Here is a 23,711-nt window from a genome sequence, read left to right as displayed (position 1 = left end):
TAATGTATCTTTAACCAGGGAAAATTTCCTCAATGTAATCCATTTGCTGTCCTGATTATTTAGATGCTATTCTAACTGGTTTTAATGAGGTCAGTGAAGTAGGACCACCCCTGAAGAGAATTTTGGAAAGTCTCAAAACATACTGGTTTTATTTGCTGAGGGAAAATATTTTAGTAAATGAATTTTAATTGTCCCAAGGAATAAATGCCTTCGTTTTGTTTTAAGCTCCTATTAAAAAATCACATCGGTCTCTGCATTTTGCATCCTGCCACCTTCAACATGGTTCACAACAGTTTTCCATTAGCACTCTTCTTTTTAAAATAATAATAATAATAATAATAATAATAATCCACTGCTGTGGCAAACCCAGTGCTCCAACCTGCCAACATTTGTAGGATAGGCTATTTATTCACAATGGCCCCATTAAAGGTAAAGGGACCCCTGAACATTAGGTCCAGTCGTGACCGACTCTGGGGTTGCGGCGCTCATCTCGCTTTATTGGCCGAGGGAGCCGGCGTACAGCTTCCGGGTCATGTGGCCAGCATGACTAAGCCGCTTCTGGCAAACCAGAGCAGCACACGGAAATGCCGTTTACCTTCTTGCCAGAGCGGTCCCTATTTATCTACTTGCACTTTGAGGTGCTTTCGAACTGCTAGGTTGGCAGGAGCAGGGACTGAGCAACGGGAGCTCACCCCGTCATGGGGATTCGAACCGCCAACCTTCTGATCGGCAAGTCCTAGGCTCTGTGGTTTAACCCACAGCGCCACCCGCGTCCCTAATGGCCCCATTACCAGTCAACAAATAAATGTTGCAAGTAGGACCCATGAACAGCTTCTCTAAGTCTTGAATGCACAAACAACAACAGCCAAGCAGTTGTCAACATTGACTTGAATCTAACAGTGCCCTATGTAAAATTCAGGTGCATAGCAGGTTTACCATGCAAAACATCTCAGTCCAATTCCTGGCATCTAGACATCCACCTTCAAACTCTAGAAAGGACTGTCAGTCAGTGCAAACCAGGGATGGGGAACTTGTGGTCCTCTAGATGTTGTTGGACTTTAACTGCCATCAGCCCCAGCCAGCATGGCCAATAGTGAGGGATGATGGGACCTGGAGTCCAACAAAATCCGGAAGGCCACGAGTTCCCCATCCTTTGTGTAGATATATTGGACTAGATGGGCCAAAGGCCCAGTCTGGGAAAATATAGTTTCCATTACTGCTGAGAGGGGTGTGGGATCTCCAATTGCCAACAGTTCCCACTCACACAGCTGCAATCCCCCCCCCCGCCACGTCAAACATCATTCCAGATGGTTTCCCAACCTTCAGAGGCAAGCAAAGAAAAGACAAAGCAGAAAAGCTCCATTCCAAGAGTGGAACTTTGCTTGCAGTTATTAGAATCCTGGCTACCATGTTTATAGATGCCAGAGAAGTAGCATGCATGATATGAACGCATGCATCCCAAGTCGTTGTGAAAATGCTGGGAGCAATATGAATCAGCATCCCACATCGCACTGCAAAGGATCCTAGAGCATACCACAGTCTTGCCTTCGTAATGGACCAAGGTCATGTTAAAAACTAGGCTGTGGGACATAGATCGCCAAGAACTAATCTCAGCTGCGGAAAAAACATGTTCCCCTCTTTATTTTCGACTCTCTTGGGTGCAGGAATTTAACCTTAATTATTAACAATATTTGTTTAACCCGCAAGAAAGAAGGGCTTTTTCGCTGGCTAGGTTCAATTGTAATCCTTCTAACCTCCTTTGGGGTAGGTTCGCCGCTTTGGCAGAAGGGGACAGGATCTGCCCATGCGATGCCCACCTAGTGGAATCTCTAGCTCACATGGTCCTTAAATGTAAAATGTACAACATCGGGATATGCAGGTCAATGGAATGCAGTTATAATGCTCACTCTTGACATATGCTGTGATCCAGCATATGTCAACTTATTTGTCCTGTGTAACTACATCGCATCATCCTAGACTGTGATGACAAGAGCTGAACCATCCAATCAAAACTGTAAGAGCATACCCATCTGCCTTCATACCTGCACAAAGCGTAGAAGACTTAAAAGGTGTCTTGAGAAGAGAGCCATTTGCTAGCAAAATTTTAAAAAATATCCTAGACTTCAGTGCAATAAAGCGCTTGGTCATGATACTGTTAGATCGTAAGGGGTGCAACCATCTAAAAGTTAAGTTTTTCTGGCTGCAGATTTTGAAAGCCAGTACTGCTACCAGTCTGTTTTCATTAAACAAAATCCTGCTCAATGTAAAATGTATAATGATCTCTGTCAACAATTCTTAGACCAGCTATGTATCCCAATAAGGAAACCAGAGACAGAGGTCATACGCTTCTTATTACAGGGGAGAGACCAGGAACTCACCAAGACAGTAGCTAAGTTCCTCTATTTGATTTTTTGCCACCGAAGTACGCTACAGGATCCTGCCCTTGCTGGAGTCCCACAGAGGTGAAATAGATTGCTCGCCTCTTCTTCCCTTTGGCAAATGACTGTACTGTTGAAATGTTAACAAGATCACACTGGCCTATTTATTCTGAATGTTTGTATGTGATGCCAATAAAGGTTTGATGATGATGGTGGTGGTGGTAATGGACTGGATGAGAGCCAAAAAACCAAAGCTCAGTCCTGTTAAGGCTGAGGCACTCCTAGTGGGTGGTTCCCCAAACTGGAAGGGTGGGAGGTTGCTTGCTCTTGATGAGGTCAAACTCCCCCTAAAGGAACGAATATGTAGCTTGGGAGCCCATCTGGGTCTTTTGCCAGTAGCACCCACCCTGTGGAACACCCTCCCTTCAGATGTGAAGGAAAAAGCAGCTATCCTATCTTTAAAAGACATCTGAAGGCAGACCAGTTCAGGGAAGTTTTTAATATTTAATGCTGAATTGTTTTTAACACTTGATTGGAAGCCGCCCAGAGTGGCTGGGGAAACTCAGCCAGATGGGTGGAGTATAAATAAATTATTATTATTATTATTATTATTATTATTATTATTATTATTATTTTGCCGCCACTTGAAACTCAGGTAGCCTCAGTGACATGGAGTGCCTTCCATCAGCTTTGGAATATGTTAGCTAAAACTTGCTGTCGAATTTTGAGAAAAGCAAAATTAAAGGAGAAAGTGGGGCTCCTGCTGAGGCAAAGAGGAAGTAAAAAAAATACAATCAAGGAAAAAATATTAGTTTGATTTTACACAACAGGCATCACAGCTTAGTAGCACCCCCATTTTTGGGGGGGTCACACTTTAACTCTCTTTAGTGGTAAGGCAGGGCTGTCAGGCTACCTGATCACTAAACCATGGTTTGTTGATTGGGAGCACCCTATAAGCTCACACATTCCCCCCAATTTCTTGCATGTACCTTCCTTGGTTAGTGTTAGCCATGGTTCAACATTATATCTGAACCATAAAGAGTTACTGCTTGCTGAAGTTTGCTTTTAGAGTAGAAACTGACCCGAGCTAACTTCAACCACTAGTTAAAAGGCAAACTACAATTCGCTCTAGATTTTTGTTGTTGTTGTTATTTTACTTTTCGTGTTTAACTTCTTTATTTGATTTGAGCCATTTATATCCCCATTCCAAAAAATTCAAAGGTGAAGACAAAAGGAAATACAACAGATAAAAAAAGCACAATCGAGATATGACAAAACGCTAAAGTATCATTACTTAGAAGAAACAGAGCAGCAAAAACCTTAAGAACAGTGGCAAAAAGTTCACCAAAATCATTAAGAAGATCGTCAAGGAAAGGTCAAGAAAAGGGGGAGACAACTCTCTCTGGGCAGGAATTCCAAAGTCTGGGTGTGGCCCCTGCAAAGGCCCTGTCTCTTATTTCCCATCACACAGCACACCGGGCCTTCAGTAAGCTTAAGAGAGAAAAGTATTTTTTTTAAAAAAATTTTTATAAACAATTAAAACTATGGTTAAATCCTTTGAAATATAACTCTGAGCCAATTTATGCTATCCATAAGTTGTGACTTCTGAACAGGGCTCAATAATGCCATTAACTAAAAGCTGGTTGCTGAATTCTTATTATGAAACACTTGCTGGTCTGCGACTACATATCAAAATTAGCCTTATGATCTTAGGTTTCTCCCAGACAGCCTGTTTATTCAGCATTCACCCTGATTTGTTTGCAGGGAGGTTAGATGATAACATGTCAAGCAATTGTTACCCCACATTTTCCAGAGTGCATTTTCTCATCGCATTCCTTCCCACCGAGAGCCTGTTGAATCCTACTCAAAAATAGTGACAGTCTGGAAGTGCCTTTTCTTATCTTTTCTCTTTTCTCCCATATTAGTTTATTAAGAAATTCCGTTATCAAAGAAAAACAAGCAATTACTTTTCAATTGCTGGGATTTGGACATTGTTAAGTACTCTGTCTACTCCAATACAGCAGGGTTAGAATCAGATCATCCGCTTCTGCACTAAGACGCACAGTAATAATTTTAACATGCAGGAGGGAGCAAGGGCCAATGGCTGGACACATGCTTGGCATGCAAAAGGTCCCAAATTCAATCCCTGGCACCTCCAACCAAAAGCATGAGGTAGCAGGTAATGCGAAATACGTTTGCCTGAGACTCTAGTAGACAGCTGCTGCGAGTCAGTGTAGACAATATGGGTCTGAATGGACACACAGTCTAACCTGATAGAAGGCAAATTCCTATACCTTGTCGGTGGAAGAACCAACAAGCAATGGGCATTCAAGTCAGGTGCCTGGAATTTGGAAACGGGATCAAGGAATGGACCCTAGGAAGCCACAGAACCCAATTGAAAATAACCTGGCATTTTCCAAGGATAGACCATTCTCTCCAAAATGGCAGGTTACTTTCAAGGATAGACCATTCTTTCCAAAATGCAAAAGGGAATCAGACCTTGCTAAAAGAGCACCCAGTGAACCTTGAATTGGCGTATAGGCTAACTTTCTGTGCATGTGGCTGGCACACCCCAAACAGCCCATTGTAGGAACCGCCAGCCACCTTGAAACAGTTCAGAACGGTCTCCCTCTATTGCTATTACAGTGATAACTACAATAGGAGCAACAAGGGAAGCAGCGTACAGTTTTGTGAAAGTAAATGGAATAAACTCGTAGTATATCACCTTGAATTACTTTAAGTGAGACGTAGATACAAGTGCCCATTGCGTTACAGAGCGCAGATGCATGCCTCCCAGTGTAAGAGTAGAAAACAGCCTCCAGATTTCTTCTTTGAGATGTACTTGCCGTTTCGTGCACAGAATGAAAAGGCCAGGGCCACCCCCTTATCTTCTAAGCTGCCTGTCATTTTGTTGCTTCCTAGGAAAGCACAGCTGCTGACATGCATGTGTTATTATCTGCAAATATCATTTTCACAGGTTTTTTAAAATAAAAAATGATCCCCCCTCCATATATGTTATATTCCGCCTCCCGCTGTCCCCCATGCACCTGAATACTCACCAGGCCCTGCCCTTCTGTCGCTCCATGCCTGCATAACACACCAGGCATATCATACGCACAGGGCAGAAGGATGGTGGGAGATCATATTCTACCTCCTGGCTTTGAAGCAAGAATCTGTCAGGGTAATCCAACCACACAAGGAGCTTCCCAGGAGCGCCGTGAGCTTGGAAGGTGTAACGATTGATATATACACTGCGTTTCTCGATAATTTTCTGGGGTTCAAACTAGTGCCGAGCTGAAAAGGAGGAACGTGTTTTGCAAACAGTTCTCTCACACCACACACCACCGTGACACAAGCCCTACTATTCCAGTGAATTTTCTGCACCTTTTTGCAAAGAAATGTCAGTGCTCCCGTGGTGGTGGGAAATAGGGTCTTCCGAGTGCTCTTTTTCTAGAAAAAGAGGTGCCAGAACCCACCGCGAACACCTCCCTTGTTCTCTTATATAATGGTAATGGCGCCAGAAATGAGTTCAGGTGAGTTCTGGATGGGGAAAAAATCCTGGATCTTCCCCTGATCCAGATCTGTGGGCTCAGATTCACTTGGGGGCTCCTTAGAGAATCTACTAGGCCCCATACCATGGTTGACCATGTTCTGGGCTCTAAAATAATAATCCAAGAACAGTCCAGGTGGTGGATGCTATCCCTGTTTCCAACCATGTCCTGGAAACAGAGGTTTTCTGGGGCATTTGGGCTCTTTGTTGCCTCCAGCCACCCATGTACACCCCCCCAGAAATGTTAGGGGGGCACCATGGCAAAGGAGTGCTCGCACAACAGCACTTTGCCCAAAGCCCACTCAGCCCAGGAGCCAGTCCTTTATGAATAGAAAGATAGCTGAATACATCGTTAGGACATAATGTGGGCAGCCATTTGGATACACATGCGCACCCATTGCAAAATGGATGGATGGCATCCAAAATTTATATGCGCAGCTAATGCACATCCAAATGTAGACTTTCATCCATTAGATCTGCATCTGGATGTACATATTCAGCATGCCTACATTCTCATTCTGTCCCAAACTGTCAAGCGTCAGAATGCACAACATGAACTAGCTGGCAGCAAACAACTTGCCATACAGCAAGAAATCTAGAGAATACAAGACCCTGCCCCACATCGAGTCAGAGCATTGGTCCATATAGCTCAATATTGCCTACACTGACTGGATGTGGGTCTTCAGGGCTAGGTCTCTACCAGGAGATGCTGGGGACTGAACATAGGAGGTTGACATGCAACCCATGTGCTCCCGCACTGTGTCACAACCCTTCTCTGAACTGGGAGTTAAATCCAGTTGCCTCTTTTGCCCCCAAAACTCAGAGCATGTTGTCACATCTTCAAATCTGATTTGCTCTGTGGTGCTGTGCCTGAAACCAGTCCTAAAACAAAGCCCTAAAAATTGCATCAAACCAGGAGCATATTAGGAAGGTAGAAGATTTTGCAAGAGCCTTCTCAGAACGGTTTTCCCCCACACTGAAAACCAGAACTCACTAAAATTCAGGACAGCCTTAGTTTGAACCACTTTCTTCCTTCACATTAGAAAGCTGACAGTTATCTGAAGCATTGAGTTTGTGGCCAATTCCTTACAGTCTACACTAATCAGGTGCATGCAAACCACTGTGTCTCAGAAATCAAAGTGCATCGTTAACTTTTTAAAAAATGGGGGTGGGGAAATGAACTAAAAACATTTATTCTTCTTTGTCCATTGTTTTAAGCACGGAATCTTCCCCTAAGATTTTGCAAAGTTCGTTCAGTCTCTGCTGCATTTTTGGCATTCCTGCAAGCTGGGATTCTAGTCTTTGTTTCTCCTCACTGAGGGTTAAGCGGATAGCATTGTCCAACTGCTCAAAGCGCCAGTGTCCTTCCCCATCAAACTGTAGCAAATGTGTATGGTACTTCCTGCAGGAGAAGAAAAGAGACACTCAGAAATCCAGCAACAAAACCTCAAACATTCACAGGAGCACCATGATGAGCAGGCAGACTCTCAGGAAGACACCAGAAATGCAACAAGTTCCCTAGGGTTCATTTAGAAGAGCATTTGCGAAAGCTTGGAAGCTGCAAGAATTACAGCTTTCAGAAACTAGTGCTATGTCTGCAGAGAGCAACCTCCATTGGCTTCAACGGTTAAGAAGACGGTTTCTGCACGTGTTGTAGAGGGAAGTGAGGGCAGATGGGGCTTGTCAACCTGGGAAGGGAGCCCATCTAGGAGAAGGAAAACTCTGATCCTAACCATTCACTGCCTTTTTTGATAAATATAAATATATATATAGCTAGATAGATATGGGACGCGGGTGGTGCTGTGGGCTTGGCAATCGGAAGGTCAGCGGTTCAAATCCCCGCGACAGAGTGAGCTCCCATTGCTCTGTCCCAGCTCCTGCCAACCTAGCAGTTTGAAAGCCCGTCAAAGTGCAAATAGATAAATAGGTACCACTCCAGCGGGAAGGTAAACGGCGTTTCCGTGCGCAGCTCTGGTTAGCTAGAAGTGGCTTAGTCATGCTGGCCACATGACCCGGAAGCTGTACGCTGGCTCCCTTGGCCAATAAAGCGAGATGAGCACCGCAACCCCAGAGTCATCTGCGACTGGACCTAATGGTCAGGGGTCCCTTTACCTTTACCTTCCTTTAGATAGATAGAGATTTTCCAATATTGTTCCAATAACAGCCTCATTATAACAATGCCAATTTTATCCAATTAATACAATTATTAAAACCAATTATTTATATACTGAATTATGCAGTTCAGTTAAAGTGACCTCCTCACCTGCTAGTTTTGATGGGTTCCTCTTTGTTTCGTTTTATTTTCTGCATTCCAAAATCTTAATAATTTCAATTGCATTCCCTTCAAGATAGTAATCCCTTATACAACAGCTACAATCTTATGGTTTCAGTTTGTGTTAATATATTAAGTAATTTATAAAGTTTCAAGTGAGGTACTCAAGTCTGTAATCATTGTTCTTTCCTATGTGTGGTTATTTCCCCCCTGCCCCATGTTGTCCCAATCATATATGGTGTCATGTTCTTCATTCATCCAGCTGTTGATATTTCCTATCATGACTTGGAGTAAGTTGTTGTCTCACAGTTTTCCAAAAGCCTCTACATCACTTCATCCCGTGATTGTAAGCTTGTAAGAGACTCCTCTGTTTCAACAAATAAACCGTCCTCACTATTCCCCCCGCCCCCAACCTAGGAAGAGAAGTCCAATTCCAAACTGCCAGAAAACCTCTGACCTTCGAGCTGGCAAGCTCCTCTCCTCCTTTAAACTGAAAAAAATTATAGTCGGTCATCTTTCCAGTTAGATTACATTCAAAATTGTCTCAGCGTCCTTCACAATCCTTTGAAAATAACAGAGAGTGGGGGTGGTTTCATTCTATATTCCAACATAGTCCTTTTAAAGGGTGAAACTCCCCCCTTTTTTTCTCTCTCTCCATCCCATTCCTCTCACACATGCAGTTCCAGTTTGATGTTAAATTTCATGTTATTAATACAGCTTCTTCAGCCTTCACTTTCTATATTATATTTTAACCTTGAATTCCGAGGAGGGTTGCCAAATCAGAAACGTAGAAGAAAATCTTTGAAAAACAGTCTGTGGCACCGAATGAAACCTTATCTCAATTTCAACCTTTAAATCCTTGTGGCCGAGATGTTCCGCAGTTTGTTGTCTCATCGCCAACATGCCTTTACTTCAGCTAAAGCCCAATCAGCAAGATATCCTCTGCTTCTGGGACCGGATCGGGGGTGTGTGTGTCACGATAGTCACATTGAACCCAGTGCTTTTGCTTGCCCTCACATTCCATAGGGAAGTGAGTGCCAGACCGCAGGGCAATCTGCAGGTGAGAGCCTGTTCCTCTCCCACCCAGAGAGGAATTCAAAGAAAGAGTTTTCCCCATCATTTTTTGTTTGTCTCCGTCTGTCTCTCCCTGCGGTGTCGAGGGAGACCTCCATTCCTGGCACAGGCAGAAAGCCACTTCCGACATCAGGAGGAGGTGGCGTTGCGGGCTCACGCCCCCAACACGCACGTGGAGGCTGGTTTCCAGCCCTGCACGATCAGGGGAATCCTCGGGCCGCGTCATTCCCTGAGCCAGCCAATCAGCTGGCTCAGGGGGTGTAGCTTGCCTCAATTAAGGCAAGCGCGGCCCCGGGATCTCCCTCTTTGTCCCGCGCAGCTGTTGTGGTTTCCCTTCTGACCTTGCTATGGACCTTGATTGGTCGCCGTTAAGGGGCCTGGTAGGAATTTTTTCCACTTGGCAAATTGGCACTGGCCATTTGGTTTTTCACCTACCTCGTGGAAAATCGTCACAACTCCTTGGCTTTGGCGGTTAGGCATTGGTAGGGGTGTTGTTATGTAGATGTGTTGGGGGGAGGAGTGCCATCACCTCCCCCAAATATTGAAGGGTAGTCCGGTAAAGGTTTCCGGGGGGCGTTGTCTCGTCCGAAGCCTATGGAGGCCAGGGCCTAAAGCGCGCCCCCGATCGGTGACCCCGGGGGAGTGCCTAGTTGATGTACATCACAGGGCTCCCCCTGCTGATGTTAACCCTATCTGGTTTTCTAGCAAACAGGCTGAAGCTGGATAGTCTGATAGGACTAATGCCTAAGCCAATACCGCTCTTACCTGTAACCAATAAAGTTGTGGCCAATTTTAGCCCATTAACCTTAAATAATTGTGTCCTGTGTCTTTATTCCTACTGGGGGGAGGCGGGAACTCGCCACGCAAACAGGAAGCCCTAACCCTCCACTGCCTTATAGGATATCTTCGGGAGAGGAAAGGCTAAGGAGCAAACCCTACACAAATCTGGAGTGGCGTCTCTAAGACGGTTGGATGGTGTCTTGTGCGCCTCCTTCTGGCAGCTCCTGTAGCCCACCTGGTGCCAAACATACGGCTCTGCTTTCCTTTGGTGTCTGGGTAGCCCAGGACCTCCAGACACTCTGCCCAGGCTTGCACCTCAGGGAGGTCATTTCAGTGCTGCTAACACGGTGGTTTGACTTCACACCTGGAGGTGCACTTCATAGTCTCTTGAGACAGACAGATGCCAACAATATGTGCTGTTTGCTTCAATATGTGCTGTGATTGGGAATGCCACATAATCGTGAGGTGAATACAGTACCTGATGAAACCTACATACATTATCTGGCAACAAGGTTTTTTTAAAAAGGTCCTACATAAAGACTCACCAAAGAGATGGTCTGTGTGTTATAGAAAGCAGGGATATGCCAGCCCCCTTAGCAGCCTGAAATATCTTTCCTTCGACGTCAATGCTGACAGCACTTGTACACTCATCCAGCAACGCATATTTGGGCCTTGTAAAGCAGGAAAACAAATAGTTATTCATTCACTTTTTGAAACAACTAGGAGGCATGGTTTAGGCGAACAAAGATGCACATTCTCGTGCGAATCACACTTGCATTCAAGTATGCACTGGATTCCCCCCACATGCGCTGAAATTTTGGATTCAGAGCAATCATCTTAGCTATATACCGAATGCAATTCCCCCCTTTTCATGTGGAAGGCTGCCCAAGATAACTTCTGCAAGCTAAATGAAAAGTTACATCAGACACCCGCATATTAGAAATTCAAGGCAGCTCAAGGTGTGTGCACCCATGAGAACGATCCACATTTGAACTTGAAACAGACTTAATTGACGTGAAATGCAATTTGCTCTCATGATCACTATGAGCAAAGCAAATGGGGATCCTTCAGACTGTAAAACTGATTTCAGCAATCCTCTCCAAAAAAGTTGAAGATGATCTTCCAAAATGATACCAAGGACAACATGGAGTATGGAAAGGCAGAGGTCTTTTTCTTGATGCCCCCAGTGACATAGGGAACAGCTGGTGCAGAGATCTCTTCAACCCAAACAATGTCTCTTCTAAGTTTTTCTCTGGAAATGGGAGTCCATGCTGTTTCCCCCACCATGTGCTTGACCAGGCAGAGGCAAACTCGGCCCTCCAGATGTTTTGGGACTACAACTCCCATCATCCCTATCTAACAGGACCAGTGGTCAGGGATGCTGGGAGTTGTAGTCCCAAAACATCTGGAGGGCCGAGTTTGCCTGTCCCTGTGCTTGGACTGTCCCTTAATTTCAAAGCAACCTGGACCACCTGCCACAAGTAAACATACTTAAATGCAGCTTCTGTCAGCTTGGCAAGACAAGTTGCTGGACCTACTCTTAAGAAAATGGTTTTTAATTTTTTTTGTTTTGTTTTTCAGCATGACCAGGTTCTTGTTTGTACAGACTATAAATGCGCACAGAGCAACTCGGGAACAACTAAAGTCTCGTGTTGCCACCCTCCAAACCTTTCAGGGAAGGGGGACATAGAAAAGGGCCTCTAGTGACGAATGCAAGGTCCAGGTTAGTTTGTATGGAGACAGACGGCTCTTAAGGTCTTGGGGCTTTATAGGTCAATACCAGCACTTTGAATTGGGCCCTCTACAGCACCATGTGCTTTATTCTGCCTTGAACATCCTGAGCAATACCAATGCAATCTACCTATGCCCATCCTATCCATACTTGGAAAAAATTGACTTACTTGTGGTAGAACATCCGAGCCATCCCCATTCTCTGCTTTTCTCCTCCGGACAGGACATCCTTCCAGTCTGTAACAGCGTCCCACCCTTCAAAGCACCCAAAGAGAACAGGTAGGTTTTACTCTCCGATTTAAACTTCCTTTTCTTCCTTTTCTCCATTTTTGCCTTTAAAAGGTCAGCTTTAGAGTACAATCTTAACCATGTCTACTCAGAAGAGAGTCCAGCTGAATTCTAAGAAGATTATTTCCAGGTAACTGGAGTTCAGAGGGCAGCTTTAAGTAACAAATGGACGCTTACTATACTGTACTGTACTTTTGGTATTTTTATAAATTTGGATTATAAACATATGCACAGCTGCACAAAGGCTGCAGGCTGCTTAAAAGTTGAAAGCAGACTAAGCTTAAAAGGCTCAGTCTGCTTTCAACTACAGTGGTACCTCGGATTACAAACGCTTCGGGTTACAAACTCCGCTAACCCGGAAGTAGTTGCTCCAGGTTGTGAATTTTGCCCCAGGATGAGAACGGAAATTGTGCAGCGGCGGCAGCAGGAGGCCACACTGGTGAAAGCACGCCTCAGGTTAAGAACAGCTTCGGGTTAAGAATGGACCTCCGGAATGAATTAAGTTCATAACCCGAGGTACCACGGTACAGCAAGTTCCTACAGATAGTTCCTTGGAGCTATCTGTGGTCCTGCAGCATCTGCTCTGCCACCTTCTCTGGGGGATCTGGCAATGGCGCTGAGCAGGGCATCAGATTGGGAAAAACCCCAGCAACAAATATATTGCTGTTAATTGCTTGCAAAGTCAGAAACCTTTCCAGACTCAAGGCAGATCCTGAGTTCTCCCAACAGACCCCTTCCTCCTCCCCTCTAAGTGGGCAGGTAGTGTCTGACATTACTGGGACGCAGGTGGCGCTGTGGTCTAAACCACCAAGCCTCTTGGGCTTGCCGATTGGAAGGTCGGCGGTTCAAATCCCTGCAATGGGGTGAGCTCCCGTTGCTCGGTCCCAGCTCCTGCCGACCTAGCAGTTCGAAAGTACGCCAGTGCAAGAAGATAAATAGGCACTGCTGCGGCGGGAAGGTAAACGGCATTTCCGTGTGCTTTGGTTTCCGTTACGGTGTCCCATTGCGCCAGAAGCAGTTTAGTCCTGCTGGCCACATGACTTGGAAAGCTGTCTGTGGACAAACGCCGGGTCCCTCGCCTGAAAGCGAGATGAGCGCTGCAACCCCCAGTCCCCTTTGACTAGACTTATCTGTCCAGGGGTCCTTTACCTTTTTACCTGAACATTATTGGGGCAGCCCTGACCTTTGCTCGATTTGAAATAGGAGACCTCAAAGTGTTTACCTCCTTCTCTTTGCACTATGTGATTCAAATGAACTATCTGCAGGATGCATTCCAGATCCTGGTCTTGGTAGCCCTTCTCGCGCATGTCGTCCACAGAGTCAGGATAGATCACTTGATCCCGCAGCGTTCCAATGGACATGTAAGGTCTGTAAAGCAGCAGAGAGAAGATTAGCCGCCTCCCGGGGAGTCACATCTCAACCCTGCTGTTTAGGGTTCTTTGAGCAGCGCATAATGCTTTAAATGTGGTGTTTCTAAATACTGTAATTATTTGAGGGTGACTGTTTTAGTAAACACACTCTAGAGAACAATGCCTTGTTTGCAGAACAGACTGCAGTGCAGCGACATGGATCACTGTGGCTCAAGAGCAGCCCGCCTGATAAAGAAGAACCGCACATCATCCTTCGCACAAAAGTCACCTTGCCTGAGCACACAATAGCATAAATCAAAGTAGGAATGCATTTTCCTCTTCAGTTTCTTCCAGGTACACCGTGGAACTCTCATTTTTGAGCCTCGGTTATTCAAAAGCTGCAATTTTTCGAAATTAACGTTGCCCACATCTAACAGTGAGTAGAATGCCCCACACCCCATTTTCCAAGACAACGGATTATTTGTACACATTTATCAGGAGCTCCCAGGACTTAAGCAGGGAATTTTCAGCTCTTTGCTGCTCTCTATGGTGAGCTACTAGGATTGCAGTTTGCAGCATATTTTTTTAAGGGATGTATTAGTTCTCAGGACGCGGGTGGCGATGTGGGTAAAAGCCTCAGCGCCTAGGGCTTGCCGATCGAAAGGTCGGCGGTTCGAATCCCTGCGGCGGGGTGCGCTCCCGTCGTTCGGTCCCAGCGCCTGCCAACCTAGCAGTTCGAAAGCACCCCCGGGTGCAAGTAGATAAATAGGGGCCGCTTACCAGCGGGAAGGTAAACGGCGTTCCGTGTGCTGCGCTGGCTCACCAGATGCAGCTTGTCACGCTGGCCACGTGACCTGGAAGTGTCTGCGGACAGCGCTGGCTCCCGGCCTCTTAAGTGAGATGAGCGCACAACCCTAGAGTCTGGCAAGACTGGCCCGTACGGGCAGGGGTACCTTTACCTTTTACCTTTAGTTCTCAGGTGCTCGACTGGTCCTATCCACCCCGGCTGGCCACCAAATCCTCCTAAACAGGAAGAACTACAAAAGCCTTCCTCCTCCCAGGTGTCAAAAATGATTATTTATGTATGCTTCTACTGCGGCCCGTGGTTTGTTAGCCCAAAAATGGAAAACGAGTGAGATCCCAACCAAAGAAGAATGGCAACTAGAGCTGACAGAATATGCACAGCTTACAGACTCAACATGTAGAATAAGAGAACAAGAAGAACATACGTTTAGAGGAGACTGGAAAATGTTTATTGAATATATTGGCGAAAATTGTGTACAGCTGAAAACGCTGGCAGCATTAAGATTAATTCAACAGTGTAAATAAGTTTTGATGGATGTAAAAGTGGAATACTGAATGGTTTAGTTTTTGTAAAATATGCAGGGATTTATGATAAGCAAAATGAACCATGGAAAGGGAAGAAGGGAAGTCAATGATATTTTAAGGATGTTTAAATGAGTATTTTATATTGTAAAACAGAAAATATATACCTACACAAACACAGCCTTCCTCCTTGGGCTAGAACAGGCACAGGCAACTTCAGCCCTCCAGCTGTTTTGGGACTACAATTCCCATCATCCCTGACCACTGGTCCTGTTAGCTAGGGATCATGGGAGTTGTAGTCCCAAAAGACTGGAGGGCCGAGGTTGCCTAGAACTTGCCTGGGCAGCAAAAGCCTTCTTAGCTCTGGCACATTTTGGATTTACTCTTTCAAGCTTTCACTCCTAGCCTTGTTCCTCAGTATTGACTCCTGACTGGACTTCCCAGCTCTGACCTCCTGGCACAACTTTCTGGTTTCCAGCTTCACTCTGACAGGTGCTCAGCCTTGAGAATGTCCTCTGGCACATTCAGATAATGGCAGACACAGAAAAGTGGGCAGCCTGCCGGACTCTAAAACTGTCTGTGCCACAAACAAGCAAAAACAGCAACATTTCACCAGGTTTACATGCAAAGAATCTACAAATATTTACGACCAGGGTACATGAGAACTAGACGTAAGATTCAATATTCGTTCTCTGCAAATGGAGCATACCTGGATGCCTACAAAGAATTATTTCATTTGGGCTTATGGATGGTATCATTTTTGTAATGACAAAACAAACAAAATTTCCAGGGCAATTTGCCAAGCTAGATTCTCCTATAGATAAGCACACAGGCAGCCTAGAGTGCTCCAGTTGGAGAACAGCCTTTACCAAATGTGTCATGGGCTTTGAAGGCACTCAAACTCAGGACGCAAGGGAGAAATGTTCTAAGAGGAAGGTACGCTTGGCAAATCCACACCGTGACCAATTTCCGCCCAGAAACCAATGTCCCCACTGTGGAAGGACGTGCGGATCCAGAATTGGCCTCCACAGTCACTTACGGACTCATTGTTAAAACCGTGTTTATGGAATACAATCTTACTCCGCTACGAGTGATCGCCAAAGAAAGAATATTTTTGAGCAGAAAGAGTAATTGCTTTGTTGTTGTTTTATGACAGGTTGAAGGTTCATCCTAAACACCTTGTGGGAATTTTTGGTTTACAGTTCCACAATGTTTGTTTTCACATGAAAACTTAGTCTACTTTTATAGAAGTAGATACTAGAAAAACATTTTCACGGAATCAGATGCAATACCTACATAAACATGATATTAACTGTAACTCCAAGGCTTGTGTTTCAGATCATCTGTGACATATCAGGACAGAGCACCAGTGAATATTTGCTTGACATTATATGATGGCTACCCAGAAATAAGAAAGCAAATATTACAATGTATTTGGACAGAGGCTATATAATATTATAAGCCATTTGAGCAAAGGACTCTGTTTTATGTGTGAGAATCCCCAGAATCTCTGTTTTACTTGCTTTTATACACTTGCATATGTTTTGAGGTTGTTTTATTGGTTTTTTGTTATATTATTTGTTTTGATGGATATCGTTTTTATACCAGAGATAGTGTACACCACTTAGGAGTTTTTAAAGGGCTAAAAGGTTTAGAAATTCCTTTAAATAAATAACTAAATAATGAAATATATGATGAGCACAGCAGTTGTCGGAGGATTCAGGATCAATATGCGCATGGGAAATGAGCTTAAGGCGGAACTGCGGTCTTTTGTTGTGGCTTACTAAAGGAATTCATTTGCTCTGGGCATTAAAAAAAAACACCTGCATTCACTGAATACTGGCACCCAGTGCTCCAAAAAAATGCTTCCTTTTTGTGTTACATGGACACATGTCACATGAATGTTACATGTGACAAATGACATTGACTCAGTACGAAATCAGAGTCCAGATGTGGCATGACCAAAAAATGTTACATTCTTAAGGGTTTTCCAGCTTGGTTTTTTGCTTTCTACTAATGCATATGTACATATTACCCATATTTTTACTCACACGGTGAACACATATGATACTATGTGTCCCCATGTCAGAAAGCTGTAATAATATTACCTGAATTTATTACTGATAATTTTACCCGATGCTGAAAATGAATGTGATCAGAGGACTTTGTCCCTTCCTTCCTTCCTTCCTTCCTTCCTTCCTTCCTTCCTTCCTTCCTTCCTTTCCAAAGAAACTGGCCTATATTGCATTTCACAAGGGTATTTGTCTTCACAGCAGTGGGAAGAGAGACAGTGTGGTGGTTACAGTGCTGGACTAGGACCAAGGAGACCTAGGCTCAAATTCCCACTCAACCACAAAGCTCAATGAGGGACCTTAGGCCAGTCATGCTCTCTCAGCCTAACCTACTTCAGAGGGGGTGTTGTGGGGATTAAATGGGGAAGGGGGATCAAGTCACCTCGAGCTCCTTGGAAGCAAGGTGCGATATAATTGCAATAATAATAAGTGCTACGTCATAAATAGAAAGCAAATCTCTGACTGAGAGGTGTCTGTCTCCGGTTCTCACATGCAATGGGCATCGCTGTAGCGAAATCTATGAGCAGATAGTCAGTTCAATCCACAATTCCTCACACACCATTTGCACGCGATGCAATTCCACAGGCATATTATTTCGATGATGGTCCATGTTTCTAGAATGAACAGCCCTTTAACATGCTTAATAGAATGCACTTTATTTCAGACATTGTAGGTGTCCCAGCTTTTTGAAGCACGTAGCCACTTATTTGAACCCACTGTCTTGCCTCCTTATGAGAATCTCTGCAGCAACGACTGATGTCTACAGCAATGTGAACGGAATCTGGCTCAGCAGGACCACAAACACGCTGGTCTGGCAAAGGACCACCACTGAACCTGGAAAATGTGGGGTTCCATAAAATTCCACCAATGGGCTCACTAGATTAAGGTGAGGGGGACTAAAATAGCATTCCTTTGCTTCTATTCTCTCTTCATAAACTAGAAATAATTCTGCTGAGTCATGAAGATAGTTAATATGGCCCTTTTAATGTGAAAACGCTTTAGAGTCCATGATCTATGTATAAATAGGGGACTGGATCATCTGAAAAGTGATTTAAAAACACAGAATCAGAACTGAGACAAACAACTGGGCAGTGAGAGCTAGTAAAGGTAAAGGGACCCCTGACCATTAGGTCCAGTCGTGACCGACTCTGGGGTTGCGGCGCTCATCTCGCTTTATTGGCTGAGGGAGCTGGCGTACAGCTTCAGGGTCATGTGGCCAGCATGACTAAGCTGCTTCTGGCAAACCAGAGCAGCGCATGGAAACACCGTTTACCTTCCCGCCGGAGTGGTACCTACTTATCTACTTGCACTTTGACGTGCTTTCGAACTGCTAGGTGGGCAGGAGCAGGGACCCAGCAACGGGAGCTCACCCCGTCACAGGGATTCAAACCATAGAATCATAGAATCATAGAGTTGGAAGAGACCACAAGGGCCATCGAGTCCAACCCCCTGCCAAGCAGGAAACACCATCAGAGCACTCCTGACATATGGTTGTCAAGCCTCTGCTTAAAGACCTCCAAAGAAGGAGACTCCACCACACTCCTTGGCAGCAAATTCCACTGTCGAACAGCTCTTACTGTCAGGAAGTTCTTCCTAATGTTTAGGTGGAATCTTCTTTCCTGCAGTTTGGATCCATTGCTCCGTGTCCGCTTCTCTGGAGCAGCAGAAAACAACCTTTCTCCCTCCTCTATGTGACATCCTTTTATATATTTGAACAGGGCTATCATATCACCCCTTAACCTCCTTTTCTCCAGGCTAAACATGCCCAGCTCCCTTAGCCGTTCCTCATAAGGCATCGTTTCCAGGCCTTTGACCATTTTGGTTGCCCTCCTCTGGACACGTTCCAGTTTGTCAGTGTCCTTCTTGAACTGTGGCGCCCAGAACTGGACACAGTACTCCAGGTGAGGTCTGACCAGAGCAGAATACAGTGGCACTATTACTTCCCTTGATCTAGATGCTATACTCCTATTGATGCAGCCCATCAGCAAGTCCTAGGCTCTGTGGTTTAACCCACAGCGCCACCCGCGTCCCTCATGTGAGAGCTAGTATTGGTGGCAATTTCTTAAGGCCTCTCGACTGATTTTATTTTGTTGTTCCTGGGAGAACTACCCCTCCAAAGCTTAGGAATTAGGCTGATATGGGCGCTGGGCTGACACAGCAGTCTTTCAAAAGCTGCATCTTACAGATGTGCAATGAACATTTGCTGGAATTCTCAAGGCTAATGGATAGGGGGGAAAAAACCAAAGAAAAAATGATCTACAGAACACAACGGAAGGCTTTTACAGAACATAAAAACTAAGGGCATTTCTTATACTGAAGACTTTGGTGGGTTAAATACCCAATTCCCCATCTCCCGGGAACTTTGGGAACTGTAGCTCTGTAACAGCTTGGTCTTTAACCAAGAATCCTCAACACCTTTAACAAACTGCGATTCTGATGATGCACTGTAAATTTGTACTAAGGGCAGCCTCAATGGTTTTTATGTATGTGACTACAGCGGCAAGGATTCTAAAAGAACAAAAATGGAAGACGTGAACACCCTTAAGGGAAGAATGGTTGATAAAAATCTTTGTAATATGCAGAGATGGCATATTACAAAACTGACAGCACTGATAAAACATACAACTTTAGAATCTTTTAAAGAAGACTGGGAACCCTTTCTGGTCTATAGAAAAAGTTATTTCCCATATGCGAAGATCACAGTGGGGTCTGAAGTGCAAGAAAATAGCAGAACATATTAGGAAACATGTTAGAGAGGATGAAATTAGATGACGGAACTTTAAAACGCAATTGTATGTAAAGGTAAAGGTAAAGGGACCCCTGACCATTAGGTCCAGTTGTGACTGACTCTGGGGTTGCGGCGCTCATCTCGCTTTATTGGCCGAGGGAGCCGGCGTACAGCTTCTGGGTCATGTGGCCAGCATGACTAAGCCGCTTCTGGCGAACCAGAGCAGCTCACGGAAACGCCGTTTACCTTCCCGCTGGAGCGGTACCTATTTATCTACTTGCACTTTGACGTGCTTTCGAACTGCTAGGTTGGCAGGAGCAGGATTGAGCAACGGGAGCTCACCCCGTCGCGGGGATTCGAACCGCCGACCTTCTGATCAGCAAGTCCTAGGCTCTGTGGTTTAACCCACAGCTTGGGTTATAAACATCGATGTTGGATGAGAAGGAAGTCACTAGTTCTGTTGAATTGGAATATGATTGTTGAGTATCAAATGTAACTTTCTATATGGAATAAAGAATAAAATATTTATTGTAATAAAATAAAATAAAAAATATATAAAAATGTACCATAGAATTGCCCTGTTGGAAGTTAAGTTCTTCTGTTACATACATTTGCTCATAATGACGATGGATGTGGAGGAACTGCTAAAATATGCACGTCTGGTGGCATCTTCTCTCTATAGCATTCTCCCACTCCATTGAAATAAGTTCAAGGGTGTTTTAGGGCAAGCTGCAGTTTCCACAACTCTCTCCAGACATAAATAATTGATTTGAGCCCAAAATAGCCAACCGTAAGCTTTCCTCTCCAGTATCCAAGAGCGCCTGCTAAATATTTCAAGGAGCTCAATTACCAAGCCTGAGCATAATTACCTTACACCCGCTAACATAGTTTACGGGGCACGGATCATAGAGCTTTCCCAGCACGATGCGTAATTAGAAGCTGCTGTCACAGGCAGAAATATATTATTGCACAATAAACAACCGAACCGCAGAAAGAGCACAAATCCTTAATCTGGAAAGGAAGCCGTGCGATTGAATGATAAGCCAGGTTAAGCAACGCTCCTTGATTTCATGAAATTTTTATCGGCTCCCTTGCAGCCGCGCAAATCAGAAACTGCCTCCGTCAGGGATTCAGAACCACTGGGGAGACGCAGCAGGGAGCTGGCTGTCAATCACGATAAAGTCAGCGCTGTGGAATCTCAAGCAGCTGTTGGGACATTTCCTGCCCTTTATGACACTTCCTTTGTAAGGCTCAGGTGCCAAACGGAGGAGCCGTAGAGTTGGGGGAAAGATTACAAGAACACATGGCCTGAACGTAATACATGACCGTGACATCAGCAAGTAAAAAAGGCAGTCAGCTTTCTTGTTACATCACCGCTATGGAGCACACTGATGAAGAGCTGCTAATGACATGATCGTTATTGCTATTATTATTTACATCCAAGCCAGTACAAGTATTTGAACAACTGCCACCCTAACAAATAGATGTCAGTATCTGTTTCAAGCTGGGAGGCACATTGGGGAAACTGGCCAAATCTATAGTAAGACAGAAGCACTTACCGTGTTGGCCTGAATATAAGCCTCACTTTTCCCCCAAATTCCGACCGTGAAAAGTTAAAGAGGGGCTTAAATTCGTGACCTTACAAAAATGGGCTTTTACGATATTGCTGCTGAAACAGATATACAGTAAAACGGAATGGGTGTGAGTGCCTGTGGAATTTTAAGGGAGCGGCTTATATTCAGGTATTGTCCCGTCCCCCCCGAATTTCAAAGGTGCGGCTTATTCTGGTGCGGCTTATATTTGGGCCAATACGGTATGTGAAAACCTTCTAAACTACATGCAGAACTGAGATGGGATAGGTTGACATGACAAAACTATGCAAATATTTGCAACCAAAGGCCTACAAAAAGAAGGTGGGAAAGGAGTACCATGTTCCTAAGATATGGCGACCGGGGAAAAAGTATTCAGTGGGCAGACGCAAGACATTTAGGATTTTTGAAATGGGGTGTGGGTAGCTGAATCAGTTTACAGTGGTAGCTCTGGATGCGAACGGATCCATTCCAGAGCCCTGTTCGCATCCTGAAATGAACGCAACCCGCGTCTGCGTGTGCTGCGATTCGCCGCTTCTGCACATGCGCGTGACGTCATTTTGAGCATCTGCGCATGCGCGAGCGGCAAAACCTGGAAGTAATGTGTTCTGTTACTTCCGGGTCACCGTGGAGCGCAACCCGAAAACGCTCAACATGAAGCTACTTCAACCCGAAGTATGACTGTATAGTTATGTTTCCTGCTAAGCATATGAAGACAGAATTCAGAGTCAGGGAACTCTTAAGAAAGGGCTGTGCATAAAGAATTGAAATATCCTACTGCACCATACACCAATGGAGGCAGTGAGAGATTTTACTTTCTTGGACTCCATGATCACTGCAGATGGTGACAGCAGTCACGAAATTAAAAGACGCCTGCTCCTTGGGAGAAAGGCGATGGCAAACCTAGACAGCGTCTTAAAAAGCAGAGACATCACCTTGCCAACAAAGGTCCGTATAGTTAAAGCTATGGTTTTCCCAGTAGTGATGTATGGAAGTGAGAGCTGGACCATAAAGAAGGCTGGTCGCTGAAGAATTGATGCTTTTGAATTATGGTGCTGGAGGAGACTCTTGAGAGTCCCATGGACTGCAAGAAGATCAAACCTATCCATTCTGAAGGAAATCAGCCCTGAGTGCTCACTGGAAGGACAGATCGTGAAGCTGAGGCTCCAATACTTTGGCCACCTCTTGAGAATAGAAGACTCCCTGGAAAAGACCCTGATGCTGGGAAAGATGGAGGGCACAAGGAGAAGGGGATGACAGAGGACGAGATGGTTGGACAGTGTTCTCGAAGCTACCAGCATGAGTTTGACCAAACTGCGGGAGACAGTGGAGGACAGAGGTGCCTGGTGTGCTCTGGTCCATGGGGTCACGAAGAGTCGGACACGACTAAACGACTAAACAACAACAACTGCATCATACAACCCAGTAGGGAGGAATGGTTAGAGTGGAGGGCACCCATCAGGCCCAGGGTCAGTGAAAATGGAAGCTAGGTTCAAAAAGCTCTGGGGTGTGTGTGTGTGTCATATTGCTAGCTCTGGGTCTGAGTACTGGATATTCAAATCTGCAATCCATGCAGGAAGCTCCTTGGGCCAGTGATCCTATCACAGTTTAACCTACCACACTGGGCTGATCTTTATCTATAACGGGGGAGAGGAAGGACCCTGAACCCCCCGCTTGAGCTTCTTGAAGAACAGCAGAAGCAGCTGGGAAGAGAGGAGTCCGGGGATATTTAAAAATAATAATTTTATTAAGCTGCGCGTTCTTCATTCTCAATTCCATCCTTTTATTTTGTATGGTTTGTGGCATTTTATGCACTGTGACTCGCCGTTGCTTTTATCAATTGTAGTTTAGTAATTCTTTATTGTAATTGACAAGTGTAAGTTGTTTAAAATTAAATGTCAGCAAATAATACTGTTTACTATTAGATTCCATTGGATTGTTGAATCTTGCTTGATTTGATATAAGTTGTTTATTTTAAAGTTACTGTTAGTTTTTTTGTATTGGGTCAGACTGTTGTTATTAATGTTTGATGTTTTATTATGTTTTTATATGTGTTGGAAGCCGTCCAGAGTTGCTGGGGCAACCCAGCCAGATGGGCAGGGTATATTATTATTATTATTATTATTATTATTATTATTATTATTATTATTAGATAAGATGGTGAATGCAATAAGTAATAGCAACCAGTATTAAAATAATCTGCAATACCAATTAAATGAAGAAAACAAAATTATGTAAAAAATGTTTGCTTTGGATGTAATCTACATAGTTTTCATTATTCTAAAAAAAGGTTTTAAAAAAGTTATTACGTGACATTTACACACACCTTAGGACGCAAGTGTAAATATGTGTTCCTTAACTTTGACCAAATCCTCCGTCATTCAAAACCTCCCAGGCAAGGGGCATTATAAATATCAACTTTGACGTTGTGCAAAGTATTTTAGGAAATATAATCCCTGTCTGGGATTTCTCTAACTCTAAGCCCTGCTTCTAATTAGCAGACGGCCAGAATGCCTGGGACGCTAGGGGAGAAAATGACAGTTAATCTCTAAAGCTAATATTCCCTCCTGGAGA

General features: G+C 44.5%; 1 protein-coding gene across 2 annotated transcripts in view; it reads right to left on the bottom strand.

Moving 5' to 3' along the window:
- Window positions 1-7,105: 7,105 nt before the first annotated feature.
- Window positions 7,106-23,711, bottom strand: part of ABCD2 (ATP binding cassette subfamily D member 2) — a 74,206-nt gene continuing 57,600 nt past the window's right edge. For both annotated transcript variants that reach the window (XM_053406141.1, XM_053406140.1), the window contains exons 7-10: window positions 13,296-13,441; window positions 11,956-12,040; window positions 10,600-10,725; window positions 7,106-7,330 (exon numbers count right to left, since the gene is read on the bottom strand). In XM_053406141.1, the coding sequence (XP_053262116.1) occupies window positions 7,120-7,330; window positions 10,600-10,725; window positions 11,956-12,040; window positions 13,296-13,441 (568 nt within the window). In that variant the 3' untranslated portion in view covers window positions 7,106-7,119. The remainder of the gene's footprint in view (window positions 7,331-10,599; window positions 10,726-11,955; window positions 12,041-13,295; window positions 13,442-23,711) is intronic.

This window comes from Podarcis raffonei, chromosome 10 (assembly GCF_027172205.1).
Source record: "Podarcis raffonei isolate rPodRaf1 chromosome 10, rPodRaf1.pri, whole genome shotgun sequence".
Classification (NCBI taxonomy): domain Eukaryota; kingdom Metazoa; phylum Chordata; class Lepidosauria; order Squamata; family Lacertidae; genus Podarcis; species Podarcis raffonei.
Note: the sequence above shows the minus strand (reverse complement) of the source record. Positions and strands in the feature narration are given on the sequence as shown.